Source organism: Lynx canadensis, chromosome B2 (assembly GCF_007474595.2).
Source record: "Lynx canadensis isolate LIC74 chromosome B2, mLynCan4.pri.v2, whole genome shotgun sequence".
In the NCBI taxonomy this organism is placed as follows: Eukaryota; Metazoa; Chordata; class Mammalia; order Carnivora; family Felidae; genus Lynx; species Lynx canadensis.
Window position 1 is genome coordinate 35,188,588 of NC_044307.1, and position 16,048 is coordinate 35,204,635.

Sequence of the window (16,048 nt, forward strand, 5' to 3'; positions counted from 1 at the left end):
AAGGTGGTAAATAAGGAAAGAAGAACAGAGGTTAACGCTTCATGAGCATTTACTATATGCCAGGGCAACCCCCTATGGGGGTAAATATAATTATTTTCCCATTTTATAGATAAGAAAACTAAGGCACAGAGATGTGAAGTAACCTGTCAGCGGGGCAGTGTTGCAGCTGTGATTCGAACCCACAGAGCCCGGGCCCCTCACCAGCTACACTGCTCTGCCCTGAAAGGAGCAGCTGGGTTTAACCCTGGCAGCACTTTTCGTCTTTGTTCTATGACTGCTGACCTGATTCCTTTTCCTTCTTAAATCTCCAGGGTAGGCTCAAGTGCCTTTAATGCTCGTTTGCAGGCTGAGCATTTTCCTACTTTGAGCATGGCTTTTCTTCCTCTCCAGAGAACTGCCTGCCAGGAGCATTGAGCTGGGGGCTCCCCTCCTCCACTGGGGAAAAGGGTGCCTCTCCTCACCCTGCAGCCAAGCAGCGCAAGGTGGCCCAGACCTCGGGACTCAGACAGCCCAGGACTGCAGGGACCTGGGTGGATCCTCCTGGCTCAGACCTGCCCCGACCTTCCATTGTCTTTCCTGTGTCCCCTCCCCCCACATCTCTCAGCGCCCCATCCCCCTCTTCTCTCAGACAACCCCCCTGTCCCCCAGACAGCGGCGGGTCTGAATCTCATCACCCGGCTTGCTCTCTGCTGGGAGCGCTGCCCTTCCGACCCAGCTCCAGAACACATGTAATGAAACTGTCCTGCGGATGCCCAGTCTCCTGCCCCATTTCTAATAATTCAATTTCATCTCCGCTATTGGAACGAGAGGCCCTCTTCACCTCGGAATATTTCAAATGACAAAACAAATAGCAACTTACAGCAAATGGGACCATCCACAACGATACTGCTTTGTTTACAGGAATGGAAATAACAGTGAAAACAGCACAAAAGATTGGCAATGAAAAATGGGTTTCCTTGCCGCCCTCAAACCCCGGTCCCCCTCCTCCAAAGTAACCACCCTCAGTTTTATTTCTGAAATGTTACATGCGTGCACAGAGAATCTTTTTTTTTTTCTTTTCAACATAAATGATAGCATACTGTTTGGATCCTTGGTTTTTTATTTTCATTTTCCCTACTTACTAATATATCTTGGAGAACTTTCCATATGAGCACATCCAGATCTCCCTTATTCTTTTCTGTGGCTGCAGAGAATTACATTATATGACTGTGCCATAATTCATTTAGCTAGCTTTCTTTCCACTGATGGATATTTAGTTACTTCTAGATTTTTGCTATTACAAATGTTGCTGTATTTAACAACCCTGTGCATATATTTTTGGGGACTCTTGTGAGTATGTCTGTAGGATAAATTTCTACAAGTATTTATTTTAAAATAGATGGTGCCAAATTGCCCACCAGACTGTAGTTTTTCGACGGAGACTGAACCGATAGCTTAGGCTTGATGGTTAAATCATTTAAAATAACCAAGATTCTATTTTATATGGGAAAGCATTTTTATGACTTCAAGCCACAAAAACGTAAATCATAAAGGAAAAAGAATGATACATTTTAAACTTCTGTATTGTAGAGACAGCATAAAAAAATTAAGGGGTGCCTGGGTGGCTTAGTCGGTTAAGCCTCCGACTCTTGGTTTTGGCTCAGGTCATGATCTCATGTTGTCGTGAGTTTGAGCCCCGCATCAGGCTCTGTGCTGACAGTGAGGAACCTGCTTGGGATTTTCTCTCTGTCTCTCTCTCTCTCTCTCTGCCCTTCCCCCACTTGCACTGTCTCTGTTTCTCTCAAAATAAATAAACTTAAAAAAAATTTTTTTAAGTTACAAGTCACAAACTGAGAGAAGCTATTTGCGACGCATTTAATATTAGCTAGTATTCGTACCGACATGTATTCCTTACTGACAAAAGACATATACTGCCCCCACCCCCAAAGGAAAAAGGCTAAGAAAAAGCAATTCAGAGAAGAGGAAACTGGATTGACCAAGGGATGGATGAAACGATGCCCAGCCTCACAAAGAACCAGGAAAATGTCAGGTGAACAATGAGATAGCGTTTCACATCACGCAGATTGGCAATTTTTAAAATTCTGGTAATACAAGGGAAGCAAAGCAATTAGATCTCTTATAAACTCTCGGTGGGAACGTAAATTGGCCCAACCATTCTAGAGAGCAATAGTCCAATTGGAGAAGTGCCCTCTGCATTAACTCTATTTTCTTATTTTGTATATTCTTTTGCTCTGGCCTGTGTGGCATCCCTGACTGAGGAGAGACTGCCCACGCCCCCAAGCCCCCAGGGCTAGCCAATTCGAGGAAACACCTTTCCTATGCCAACAAGCAATCGCAAGCCCACACTCCGACCCACCTCCTCCGTGGGCTCCTATACTCCAGGAGGCAATATTCCTCTGCCCTAGTCACCCAGGGCCAGGGACCAGACAGCTAAAGACCACTCCTACGGTCCACAGCCCCTGACATTATTCAAACTAGCCAACCCAAGCTTTTCCTCCCACCTGCCTTGTGTTTCTGGCAGAAAACACAGGAAAGGCTCTGGGCCCTGCCTTCCCCTTATCCCTCTGCTTCCTGACCAAACCCGTTGTTTCCCCAGGTGGGCCTGCATGTGCCCTGGTCTCTGGAAATGTAAGTGCAGCATCACCCCCCACCCCCGTCCCCCTGCCACCCCAACCACTGGTTCGCTGTCTGTGGTTTCAGTTACCAGTGGTCGACCACGGTCCGGAAGCAGGTGACCGTCCTCCTGACGTATTGCCAGAAAGTCAGTGGTAGCCCGGCGCTGCGTCACAACGCCTGCGTCATTTTCCTCGCGGCATCTCCTCATGTAGGCATCTTGTCATCTCACACCAGCCCAGGAAGAAGGGTGAGCGCAACATAGTAAGATATTTTGAGAGAGAGACCGCATTCACAAAACTTTTATTATGGGATTTTGTTATAATTGTTTTATTGTTGTTGTTAATCTCTTACTTACTGTGCCTAATTTATAAGTTAAACCTTATCATAGGTACGTACATACAGGAAAAACATAATGCATAGAGGGCTCACTACTATTCAGGGTTTGGGGGATCCACTGGGGGGGTCTTGGGGCGCATCGCCACTGTTATGGGGAACCACTGTAATAGAAATCTGCTTTCAACGGCATTGGGCTTTCCCATCATCACTCAGTCCCCTCCATAAATTCAGATACACCCATACGGAGACCGAAAAATCCCCATACCTTACAGAGGGAGATGTACACAAGGGTGACCACTTCAGCATTGCTGTTATGGTGAAGTGTTGGAAACGACCAGAATGTCCATCAGCAGGAGAATGATAAATATGTTGCCCCACGGTCCCATAATGGGTTACCCAAAAGCAGCGAAATGCAAAAGATGAGAACCGTGTGTCACAACCCGAATGAAAATGGCAAATCGCAGAATAAATCAATGGGTTTGCTTACGTGAAATTTAGAAACATTTATGAAACAACAGTATACATGGTTATAAATCATATTTGTGTAATAGAACTATAAAAACATGGAAGAGGTAGGTTCTGTCCAATGTGGGACCTGGTTTCCCATGGGAAGGAGAGTGGGGCAGGGAGATAAGACTAGAAAAGAGGGGAAGGGTTCAAAAGGAGGTTTCAACTCTATCTGCGATATTTCGTTTCTTGAAAACCAAACAAATATTTGACTGAGATGTGGTGAAATGTTAAGATTGTTCAATATGTCTGGTAGGTCCTCGGATACTTGTTCTTCTATTTTTGGTATTTTATGTTGGAGCTATTTCATAATGGGAAGATATGATTTAGGCTGCATGAATTATCTCAAGGTCATATAAAGGACACCATGACACCATGCCAGGAAGCTCTGTCCCCAACTCCCTTGTGTCACATTTTTCTCCTCTCTCCCTCAGCCTTAATTTTAAAAATTGCTGACTTTTTAGAAAAGGTGTGAACCTTTGCACCACACAGAGAATACACCTATAGTCGATCAAGTATCCAGAAATCAAGCCACATGCATCAAAGTGTTAGATGCATGTTTGATGCGTGTTAGAGCCCTGTTTGATTAATTAGCAAGAGCCCCACTTCATTTTCAGGAGGAACACCGGAGAGAAAAATATTCTACTTCTTCTAACAAAAGTCATTGTTGATAAGCAGTTTCTAAAAGGTATTATAAAAATTTCCTGAAAATTTTTAAATTTTTCAGAATTTTCACAAATCGAGATGATTTCATCTAACATAACAAACTACCTTAAAGTATTTCTTCTTGTTTTTACTAAAAACCCATGGCATATTTTATTTGTTCTTTTCAAGATCAAGTTTACATTTTACTGGAAATATTTAATAGCCCTTGCATTAGCCATGAGGTGTTTCGCAGCAAGTATCAAATCAACAGTGGCTTAAACATTTGAGATACCCAGTTAGCTGGCATAATAGAAAGTGTACAAAATGGTTGGGGGATAGGTACAGTCAGTCAACAATCTTCTTACGGACTCAGGCTTTTTCTTTCTTTCTCTTTTGCTATCCTCAGTGTGGTAGCTGGCCTCCAGACTGGCCCTCAACAGTTCCCACCTTGGTATTCATATCCCTCCTGCACTTTACCGGGGTTATCAATGTGGCCAATAGAATATGACAGAAAGGATAGCATCGCTTCTGAGATTAGGTTATAAAAAGACTACAATCCCCAACGTGGGTTCACACTGTTCTCTTTCTTTCTCTCTCTCTCTCTCTCACTTTCTTGCATCTCTCACTCTGGGGAAAGCAAACTGTCATCTTGTGAGCAGCCCACTGAAGAGATCCATGTGGCAAGGCATCAAAGCTTTCTATCAATAGCCAGCAAAGAACTGATGCCTACCAACAACCATGAGAGTGTGTTTGGAAGTGGATTCTCCCACCCCAATGACCCTTGAAATGACTGCAACCCTGAGAATCAGTTTAACTACAACCTCATGAGAGACCCTGGGCCAGAACCACTCAAATAAGCCATTTCTGGGTTCCTAATCCTCAGAAGCTATGTACAGTCATAAATGTTACTTTAAGAGATTAAGTTTTGAGGTAATTTGTGACACAGCAATAGATAATGAATAAAATCCATGTGTCCACCATGTTTCCCCTGATGGGCACAAGATGGCTGCCATAGCTCCAAACATCACATTCTCACAGGGCAGCATCTCAGACAGGAAAAATGGAGGATGGAGCCAAAGGGGCTTTCTCTCTGTACCTTCTTCCTTCACCAAGGAGGAAAATACTTCCTAGAAGCCACTAGCAGATTTCCCCTTACTTCACAATGACAAGAACTGGATCTCATGATTGTTTCTAGATGCAAGGGGGAGGGAGGGGGGTGGGCAGCCCACTGGGAAATCAAGTATCAGGTCTTTTAGCTGCTTTATAGGGAAGTGGCCAAAGAACAAGTGGCCCGGGAACGACTGTTGTGGAGCAACCACAGTATCTACCAGCCCTGCCCACAGTTGCAATCTGTCTGGTTGTTTTCACCCGGCACCCTTAGCTTTTTCCTTCACACTCTGCGTTCACTGTAAACTGGAAAGTAAGTCTTAATCAGATTCGGGTTAAACATTATCGGCAAGATTATTCACGGGCGATGCTGTGACCTTCATACTCTCTCGCCTCAAGAAACAACGAAGTTTCTTCACTAAAGAAATATTTTACAACATTTAAGCAGAGGGCGGGGCATCGTCAGTGAAAGGCTAACTCAGTCTCCCCGCTGCCCTTCTCCCCGAGAGCCGTGTCCTGGGTGGCGTCACACATTTTCTACGAATGGGAACTGCTGGTTCTTCCATAAATTCATTTGGGGTCATCTTGATGGGATTGTGTGCGGTAAGCAGTCTCCTCTTCCTGCCTGTGATTGCCCCAGGGGCCGATGAGTCACATGGGCCGTGCTAACTTCGTTCAAAACACCTGAGAGGATTATGAGCTGACCTGAAAAACGAGGCGCAGAAATGTTGCAGTGGGATCCTTTCTTGACGTCGTCCACTTGGAGTTCTCGGGGCTTTCAGTATAACATCCGGAACCAGGGGAAACGAGATGAACCTTCCCAGTGGTTTGGCTCCGAGGCGCAGGAGAAGATGCGAGAAGCAGTCCGCCGGGGTCAGCACTGGGGGAACACGTTAGCAGCGCCCACGGGGCCTCCTCGTGTGCTATCCTGACTTTCTGGGTTGCCCGTTTGCAGAGAGGCTGTGCTGCACCTGCCGGGGCCTCCATCGTCCCCGGCAGATAAGTGCCCTCAGCGAAGACGACAGCCCGACCCAACAGCCAGGCCGGGGCGGTGGGGGCTCCTGAGGCCACGTCAGGGCAGGGCACCGTCCTTGAAAGGATGGCGGGCCCCAGCCTTCCCGAGGCCTCGCAGCCTGTGCAGAGCAAGGTGGTCTTGCTTCCTGCTTCCTTGGGGATGGCAACATGATTCTGGAAGGAGACTACTGGCCCGAGGTTGTCTTTCTTCAACGGAACCCTGTGCCAACCTCCAAATGCTTACCCTTCTCTCCTGTCTCAATGGCAGGGGTCTCTGCCCCCTCTCCGGAGCCTTCCCTCCCCCCTCCCCCCCTCCAGCTCCCTCATCGTCTTGTCCTCTCAGACACGTCTTCAAGTGAACTCAGTTTCCCCTGCCCTGTCCCAGTCTCCTCCAGTTAGGCAAAGGCCGCCCTACCCCTCCCGACCCCCAGGCTGAGAACGAGGCATCAGCAGTGACCCCTCTTCACCCAACCAGTCACCTGGTCTGCAGCGTTGGCTTCATTACCTCGTCTTCCTTCCGCTTCGGCGCTGGCCTGGCCACCAACATCTCTAGGAGGATACAGTGCTGTTCTCCTTCCCCACCCTCCAGTCCTGGTCTCACTGCCCTGTCCGAGCCCGCTGCCAGCTCCCGAAGGTCGAGAGTGGATCATGCCTCCCTCTTCAGAGCCCACGTTTCTATTATCTTATCTCCCAGGTCCATCTGTTCCAGAAGCCTCCACCCTTACTACCCCTTAATAATAGCAGAGGTACCACGTGCCAGGCATTTTACAGCCGTATCTTTAACCTTCATAGCCACAGCATAGGTATTATCGTCCCTTTCACAGATGAGCAAAACTGAGGCCAGGAGCCTCACACGCAGGTCACGCTCCCTATAAATAGCAGAACTGGGAGGGGGCGCCTGGGTGGCTCAGTCGGCTGAGTGTCCCACTCCGGCTCAGGTCATGATCTCGCGGTTCGTGAGTTCGAGCCCCGCGTCGGGCTCTGTGCTGACAGCTCGGAGCCTGGAGCCCGCTTTGGATTCTGTGTCTCCCTCTCTCTCTGCCCCTCCCCTGCTCATGCTCTGTCTCTCCCTCTCTCTCAAAAGTAAATAACCATAAAAAAATTTAAAAAAAAAATAAATAGCAGAACTGGGATTCAACTCGTGTCGGTGTGATCCAAAGCCCTTCATCCTGGGTAACTGCCCACCATCACGCCCTTTCCGCCTTCTGCGGGGAGTTTGTACTGTTCCTTGCCACTATACCTTCCCTCTTCCTTCCAGTTTCTTCAAATCCCCCCACCCCAGGGGTCCACCGCATGGCTTCTCTGGTGGGTCCAGCCCACGCTACTCACCCTCGGATCTTAACTTCCCTGGCAGGAATCTCAGCTTTGCGCAGTTTGGTCCTTAATTATAGACTGCCGTGTGAGCTTCTCTGGCTGTTTCACGTTGGCTTTGCCTTATTCCCAAGAAGCCTGCGAGTGTCTGAGTTCAAGGATGGTGCTTCTACACACTCCCGTCCCCCGGGCCCCCGACACAGAGCTGGGTGCTCGAATACTCAGTGGAGCTGACCTGGTTTCCCAGGAAGGAGGCAGGGTCTCCATGTTCCGAAAGCTGGTTGGACTCCACCTGTCACGTCCCGCCATCCTGCCCACCAGCAGTAAAGCCTCGCGTCCCTCTGTCTGTACTCACAGACGCACACGTTGTCCCTGTTACAACACACAGTTGATCAAAAGGTCCCTTCCCAGATGGAGGAGACAATTATATATCTGGAACTATCCACCCAAGAGAGAAAACTTCCTCCTAACTGAATCCGGGGAGTTGCCCTCATTGTGGATTCCAGTGTGGATCCGTGGGGCCACGAGTTGGTGGGGGTTCCCTGGGACAGGGGGAAGCACTGACATCGCATCCTAACAGAGTGTGGAGCTGGGCTGAGCGTCGAGTGGGGAACTTGGTGTCTCAATGCTAATTCTGGTCCTACCACTGTATGGTCTTGGGTTGGGGGGAGGGGAGAGATGTGATTTTGCCACTTTGCGGCTTTGTGGTATCCTAGGCAGAGAAATCTGTGGGCTGAGGAAGGACCCTCCTCTCCGGGCCACATTACACAGCTCCAGAAGGGGCATGACCGATGCTCCCTGGAGCCAACCTTGGTCCCCACGCACCACTTCCTTTGCCCTCTGGGCTCCAAACACCTCTCGGCCCTGACCCCAATGCCCCCCTGTCTGGCCTCCCAAGGCTGTTCATTCTCGGGGTTAAATTTTGCCCTCTCCAACTTATCATCAGAAGAGCACACAGTATGAAGCTCCCATCACTTAGAATGTCTAGATTTCAGGTTGACTTTTTTCCTGTATACTTAGGAGACAGCATGGAAGTCTGGCGCTTGGTGAGAGGGTGCTGAGCGTGAGTGGGTCAGTGTAGGGCTGGAGAGGAAAGGTGGGGAGAGATGGTGAGGTGGTGATGGGTGGGGCCCTGAAGCCTGACTTCTCTTCCTTTACAATTTTGCCCGTGGCCAGTCCTAACACGTGAACAAACACACACGGTCTTGCATAAGAGCAAATAAAAACAATTGTGTAACACACCTTGCGGGGCCCGTAGAGCCTGGAGAAGGAACCTGGGGAGGGGCAATGCTGTCGGGGGGCACGGGTGGAGTGAGTGGGTCCCCCTCAAAGACCATAGCCAACCTGCCGGCCCTGCCCCTGTCGGGGAGGGGACACCATCCTCTTGGAGGGAGGCCAACACATAATTCCTTTGCTGCCGCAGCGTGTCAGAGACACCCTATGATAACCATCAGTGGAGGTTTTGCAACTCAGTGTGTGAAGCCTCCTGGGCTGAGAGCTGAGCAGTGCCTGCCTCTTTGGGATGGCCCTGGTGGCAGTTGCCGGTCTGCTAGCTGAACGCAGCATGGGACAAGGGCTGAGGAGTCTGTGCCAGAGATGAACCTAGCCACACAATGAAGCCAGAGGCGCGCTCGGAGGTCCAGGACGCCGCTCGCACATTCGGGGTGCCTTCTGTCCCTCGGCCTGGGCCTGAGACCTTGTACCAGCCTTTGGGACTGCCTCCCGGAGGAGCCCGACAAGCCCAGGTGGTGGCTGCCTGAGCCACCTGTGAGTGTCCCAGCCGACCCGGGAGAGACGGCCCCACTCTAGGCTCCGGGCCGGCAGGGAAGCTTGGCCCTGAGTTCCAGTAGGACAGCAGCCAGAGGCAAGCATTGAGGGGCCAAGGAGATGGAAGAACAGGTGTTCAAGGGGGACCCAGACACTCCTCATTCCATCTCCTTCTCCGGCAGTGGATTTCTCTCCTTCTACCAGGCCGGGGCCGTGGATGCCCTTCGAGACTTGGCCCCCCGGATGCTGGAAACGACCCATCGCTTTGCCGGGACGTCGGCGGGGGCAGTGATTGCGGCCCTGGTCATCTGCGGGATTGAAATGGGTAAGGCCTTGGTTCTGGGTTCCCTGGGGGAACTTCTGAGCCCTTTCGGAGAAGGCGGCATTCAAACAGGGGACCCGAGTGATATGAGAGCACAGGTCGTTTGAAGATGGGGGAAAGAACGTTCTAGGTGGAGGAGCGGCCAGGGGGCCAGGGAGTAAGGGCGAGGAGGAGGGGGTGGGGGTCAAGGCTGGAGAGGCAGGCAGGGGTCAGATGGTGCACCCGTGACACCACGAACTTGGGGCAAACTACCGAATGCTCTGTGCCTCTGTTTCCGCCTCTGTAAGGTGGAAATTCTGTCTTGTACCGAGTTCCCAGTGTCGTTAAAGGATTAACTGAGCTAGAGGGACCGGTTTATCACAGAGTCTGACACATGGGAACTGCTTGCTTGGTAAGCATCAGCGACCGGCTGGGTTTTTTTTAATGTTTTTATTTATTTTTGAAGGAGAGAGAGACAGAGAAAGAGCATGAGCGGGGGAGGAGCAGAGAGAGAGGGAGACACAGAATCTGAAACAGGCTCCAGGCTCCGAGCTGGCTCGAACCCACAAACTGCAAGATCATGACCTGAGCCGCAGCCAGACGCTCAACAGACTGAGCCACCCAGGCGCCCCAACCCGGCTGGGGTTTTTAAGGAACCTCACTCAGCTGCTGGGCAGAGTGAGTCGGAGGGGGAAGGGCAGCAACAGGGAGACCACCGTTGTGTCTAACGAGGGATGAGCACAGCCGGTGGCTGGGTGATGAGGACAGTATGAATGGGTTCAGGATACACTTTGAAGGTAGAGCCAGTGAGCCTCATAGAAGGCCCAGCTGCATTGTGTGAGAAAAGCAGGCCGGGCGGGACTGCCTTCCCCTCCTGGGCACCTCTGTGCTTGCTGAGAAGTCTGTCTGTCTTCCTTGTAAAGAATAATAGTAACGCCCATCTACTGAGGGCCTCTTATGGGCAAATCACTTTTTCTTTCTAGTATTTCACAAGGAATTAACTCTTTCTCACTGCACAAAACTCGAACAGTGCAAAAGTAAATGGAATTTTTTTTTGTTTTTTTTAAGCCTCCCTCCTGTAGCCAGTGCTAAGGGCTCTGCTTAGATCCTTCTAGATCTTTTTTTTTTTTTTCTCATTTAAAAAATTTTACATCCCAGTATAGTTCACATAGAATGTCACATTAGTTTCAGGTGTACAATACAACAATTCAATAATTCTCTACATTACCCAGGGCTCGTCATGGTAAGTGTGCTCTTTAATCCCCCCACCCTCCTCCCCTCTGGTAACCATCAGTTTGTTCTCTATAGTTAAGAGTCTGTGTTTTGGTTTGTCTCTTTTTCTCCTTGTTTGTCTGTTTTGTTTCTTAAAGTCCACAAAGAAGTGAAATCATGGTATTTGTCTGTCTCTGACTGACTTCTTTCACTTAACATTATACCCTCAAAGTCCATCCATGTCGTTACAAATGGCAAGATTTCCTTCTTTGTTATGGCTGAGTAATTATCCATTCATCAATAGGTGAACCCTTGGGCTGCTTCCATAATTTGGCTATTGTAAATCACGTAAGTATAGGGGTGCACCTATCCTTTCGAATTAGTGTTTCCGTATTCTTTGGGTAAATTCCCAGCCGTGCTATTGCTGGGTCATAGGGTAGTTCTATTTTTAATTATTTGAGGAAGCTCCACACTGTTTTCCAGAGTGGCTGCACCAGTTTGCATCCCCACCAACAGTGCCTGAGGGTTCCTTTTTCTGCACATCCTCGCCAGCCCTTGTTGTTTCTTATATTTTTGATTTTAGCCACCCTGACAGGTGGAGGTACTATCTCATTGTGGCTTTGATTTGCATTTCCCTGAGGATGAGTGAAGTTGAGCATCTTTTCAGGTGTCTCTTGGCCCTTCTACATCTTTTTTAATGCACAGAGACCTCTTTGCATGTCGCAGTTAATGTTTCAGTCACACAATGGACCCTAGAACAAGCCTTCAAAAAGCGGCTGGGTGAGAGCCCCCACTCCCTCGTCTGATAGTCACAGAATTCCTGCCCTTGGAGACATCCTGCCTCTGGGATTCTGTCCCTTTCTGTGTATCTGTGCCACTCACCTGCTCTGTTGCTCCCACCCTCGTCATATCTTTATTGCAACTTCTTAAAATACACCATCTGGGAGAGTAAGTGGTGTTTCCATCCTCTGGCATTCAAGGACTTGTCAGAACTCATTCATTTCAATCAGGAGAGTAGTTCAAGGAGGAGTGAGGTGCATGTGGGACTTACCCTCGTCATTCAGCAGCATGTTTGTGAGGTTTATTATCTCACGGCATTCCAGTCGTCTTCATTCAAGTTAACTGCCGTGTAATTTACTAGCACTTCCTTTATATCAGGCACCGTTCTAAGTCTTTGGCATATCAACTCACTCACAACAGCCCTCTGAGGTGAAAACTATTATTATCTCCATTTACAGAGGAGGAAACCGAGTCACGGGAAGCTTAACTAACTTGCCTAAGGTGATACAAGCAGTAGTTGGTACAGCTGGGATTAGAACCCACTCTGACCCAACATCTGCACACTCGTCTTCTTTTTTTTCCTTTTTTATTTTAATTGAAGTATAGTTAACACACACTGTTACATTGGTTTCAGGTATAAAACAAAGTGATTTGACAAGTAGAAATACTCTATGATCTGGTATTCCACTACTGACTATTTACCAAAAGAAAATGGAAATTTTCTTTTTTTTTTCAATATATGAAATTTATTGTCAAACTGGTTTCCATACAACATCCAGTGCTCATCCCAAAAGGTGTCTTCCTCAATACCCATCACCCACCCACCCCTCCCTCCCACCCCCCATCAACCCTCAGTTTGTTCTCAGTTTTTAAGAGTCTCTTATGCTTTGGCTCTCTCCCACTCTAACCTCCTTTTTTTTTTTTTTTCCCCTTCCCCTCCCCCATGGGTTTCTGTTAAGCTTCTCAGGATCCACATAAGAGTGAAAACATATGGTATCTGTCTTTCTCTGCATGGCTTATTTCACTTAGCATAACACTCTCCAGTTCCATCCACGTTGCTACAAAGGGCCATATTTCATTCTTGCTCATTGCCACGTAGTACTCCATTGTGTATATAAACCACAATTTCTTTATCCATTCATCAGTTGATGGACATTTAGGCTCCTTCCATAATTTGGCTATTGTTGAGAGTGTTGCTATAAACATTGGGGTACAAGTGCCCCTATGCATCAGTACTCCTGTATCCCTTGGGTAAATTCCTAGCAGTGCTATTGCTGGGTCATAGGGTAGGTCTATTTTTAATTTTTTGAGGAACCTCCACACTGTTTTCCAGAGTGGCTGCACCAATTTGCATTCCCACCAACAGTGCAAGAGGGTTCCCGTTTCTCCACATCCTCTCCAGCATCTATAGTCTCCTGATTTGTTCATTTTGGCCACTCTGACTGGTGTGAGGTGATATCTGAGTGTGGTTTTGATTTGTATTTCCCTGATGAGGAGCGACGTTGAGCATCTTTTCATGTGCCCGTTGGCCATCTGGATGTCTTCTTTAGAGAAGTGTCTATTCATATTTTCTGCCCATTTCTTCACTGGGGTTATTTGTTTTTTGGGTGTGGAGTTTGGTGAGCTCTTTATAGATTTTGGATACTAGCCCTTTGTCCGATATGTCCTTTGCAAATATCTTTTCCCATTCCGTTGGTTGCCTTTTAGTTTTGTTGGTTGTTTCCTTTGCTGTGCAGAAGTTTTTTATCTTCATAAGGTCGCAGTAGTTCATTTTTGCTTTTAATTCCCTTGCCTTTGGGGATGTGTCAAGTAAGAAATTGCTACGGCTGAGGTCAAAGAGGTCTTTTCCTGCTTTCTCCTCTAGGATTTTGGTGGCTTCCTGTCTCACATTCAGGTCCTTTGTCCATTTTGAGTTTATTTTTGTGAATGGTGTGAGAAAGTGGTCTAGTTTCAATCTTATGCATGTTGCTGTCCAGTTCTCCCAGCACCATCTGTTGAAGAGACTGTCTTTTTCCCATTGGATGTTCTTTCCTGCTTTGTCAAAGATTAGTTGGCCATACGTTTGTGGGTCTAGTTCTGGGGTTTCTATTCTGTTCCATTGGTCTATGTGTCTGTTCTTGTGCCAATACCATGCTGTCTTGATGATGACAGCTTTGTAGTAGAGGCTGAAGTCTGGGATTGTGATGCCTCCTGCTTTGGTCTTCTTCTTCAAAATTCCTTTGGCTATTCGGGGCCTTTTGTGGTTCCATATGAATTTTAGGATTGCTTGTTCTAGTTTCGAGAAGAATGCTGGTGCAATTTTGATTGGGATTGCATTGACTGTGTAGATAGCTTTGGGTAGTATTGACATTTTGATAATATTTATTCTTCCAATCCATGAGCACGGAATGTTTTTCCATTTCTTTGTATCTTCTTCAATTTCCTTCATAAGCTTTCTATAGTTTTCAGCATACAGAGGTTTTACATCTTTGGTTAGATTTATCCCTAGGTATTTTATGCTTCTTGGTGCAATTGTGAATGGGATCAGTTTCTTTATTTGTCTTTCTGTTGCTTCATTATTATGCACACTCATCTTTTAAACCACTATGCTTCTTTTTGTTGTTGTTGTTTTTAAATGTTTATTTATTTTTGAGAGAGAGAGAGAGAAAGAGAGCGAGTGTGGGAGGGGCAGAGAGAGAGGGAGACAGGATCCGAAGGGGGCTTTGCACTGACAGCAGAGAGCCCGACACGGAACTCAAACTCATTAACCGTGAGATCATGACCTGAGCCAAAGTTGGACACGTAACCGACTGAGCCACACAGGCACCCCAGAAATATGCTTCTTCTTGACAAAGCAACGTCAGGGAGTACAGATGTCAGTTGTGTGGATCCTGGGGTCAGGGAAGTCTGTCTGAGCAGGTTGAATTTGTGCACGGACCTGGAGCCGGTGAGGGAGCCAGCTGTGAGAATATCTGGGGAGAGCATTCAAGAAAGAGAGACAAGCGACTTGTGCAACATCCCATCATCAGTTAGAAGCAGAACAAGAAGGAGGACTCCATTTCCTGAGCATCTTTACCTGAGGACTCCTTTCTTTGAACATCTTTACCTCTTTCCGTATATATTCCATTAAGAGTATACCATGGCTCGCTTAGCCATTCCATTGATGGAACAGCCAAGTTTGTGTTATAAACACGTCAGTGAACACCCTTCTTCGTGTCTCTCATGCCCACATCGAATGTTTCTCTAGGACACGCATTCCCATTAACGTTACCAGACTTGACTAAATCATTCTTCCAGCAGCACGTGCGAGTTCTAAGTTTCCCACAATGTCGTCAATTCCTGATATTGTCAGACCTCAAAGTTTTAAGTCAATCTAATGCATGTGAAAATATATCACATTTTATTTTGCTTATTTAATTGTCATATCCTGATTGGTCGTAATGTTAAACATCTCTGTGTATTTCCTGCCCACTTGTGTGCCCTCTTGTGACTTACCTGCCTGCTTGTGAGCTTTTCCTGTTTTGTTTTGTTTTTCCTACCATCATCTTGTTCTCTTTAACTTGCAGTCGATGTTCTCTACACAGCACACGAATTCATGTGCCAGTTAGACATTACAGCCCTTTTATTCCACTCCGTGGCTTGTCTTTTTATCTTAGGATGTCTTTTGTCGTTCAGAAAATGTCACTTTTAACACAAATGTTTCAAACTTTGCCTCTTATAATTTCTGTTTTAATATCTTTACTTTGTTACAATGGTTTCTTCTACATTTCCTTTCAAAAGTTCTGAAGGTTTTTGCTCTTTCGTTAATCCATTAAAAAAAATCCTTAATTCTATTTTGTGGCTGGTTTGAGGGAGAAATCAAAGTTTCTTATTGTTTTGCCGTGGGAGAAACAATTTCTCCACACCATTTACAGTCAACCCTCTTCACACTGGTTTGAGATGCTGCCTCTGGCTTACTCAAGCTTCGGACTCTCAAGAGTCTGTCCCTGGCGTCTCTCTTCTCTCCCACTGGTGAATTTGTGCATTTCTGCACTACATCTCACTGTTTTCATCACTGTAGCCTTATTATATATGGCAACGCCTCTCCTCCTCTGCTCCTCTTCCAATTTCTTCTTCAAATATTGCCTCTGTTATTCTTGACCCCGCTTTTCCCCTTGAGAAAAGCTCTGCTGGGATTTTAACTGAAATTATATCTTCCCATTTGTAAATATAGTCTCTCTCTATTTCTTCTGGCCTTTAATGCCATTCAATAAGGATTGTGTATGTCTTTATTGAATTTATTAGTTTTTGTTTCTGTGAAATACGGGTTCTTTCTTCCTATGGCATTTTCTAATCTAATTGATTATTGCTGATATAAAGGAAGGTTGACTGTTTTGACATATTGAGCAAACGTGCGAACATTCTTAATAGTTCCAAAAGTCTGTTGGTAGATGATTTCATATTTTAGGTGCAAATAATCACTGTATCACCATG

The 16,048-nt window shown here is 47.0% G+C and overlaps 1 protein-coding gene across 1 annotated transcript in view; it reads left to right on the forward strand.

Moving 5' to 3' along the window:
• Positions 1–9,325: 9,325 nt before the first annotated feature.
• Positions 9,326–16,048, forward strand: part of PNPLA1 (patatin like phospholipase domain containing 1) — a 46,518-nt gene continuing 39,795 nt past the window's right edge. Inside the window, exon 1 of the mRNA XM_030314551.2 lies at positions 9,326–9,628. Within this exon, the coding sequence (XP_030170411.2) occupies positions 9,424–9,628 (205 nt within the window). The 5' untranslated portion in view covers positions 9,326–9,423. The remainder of the gene's footprint in view (positions 9,629–16,048) is intronic.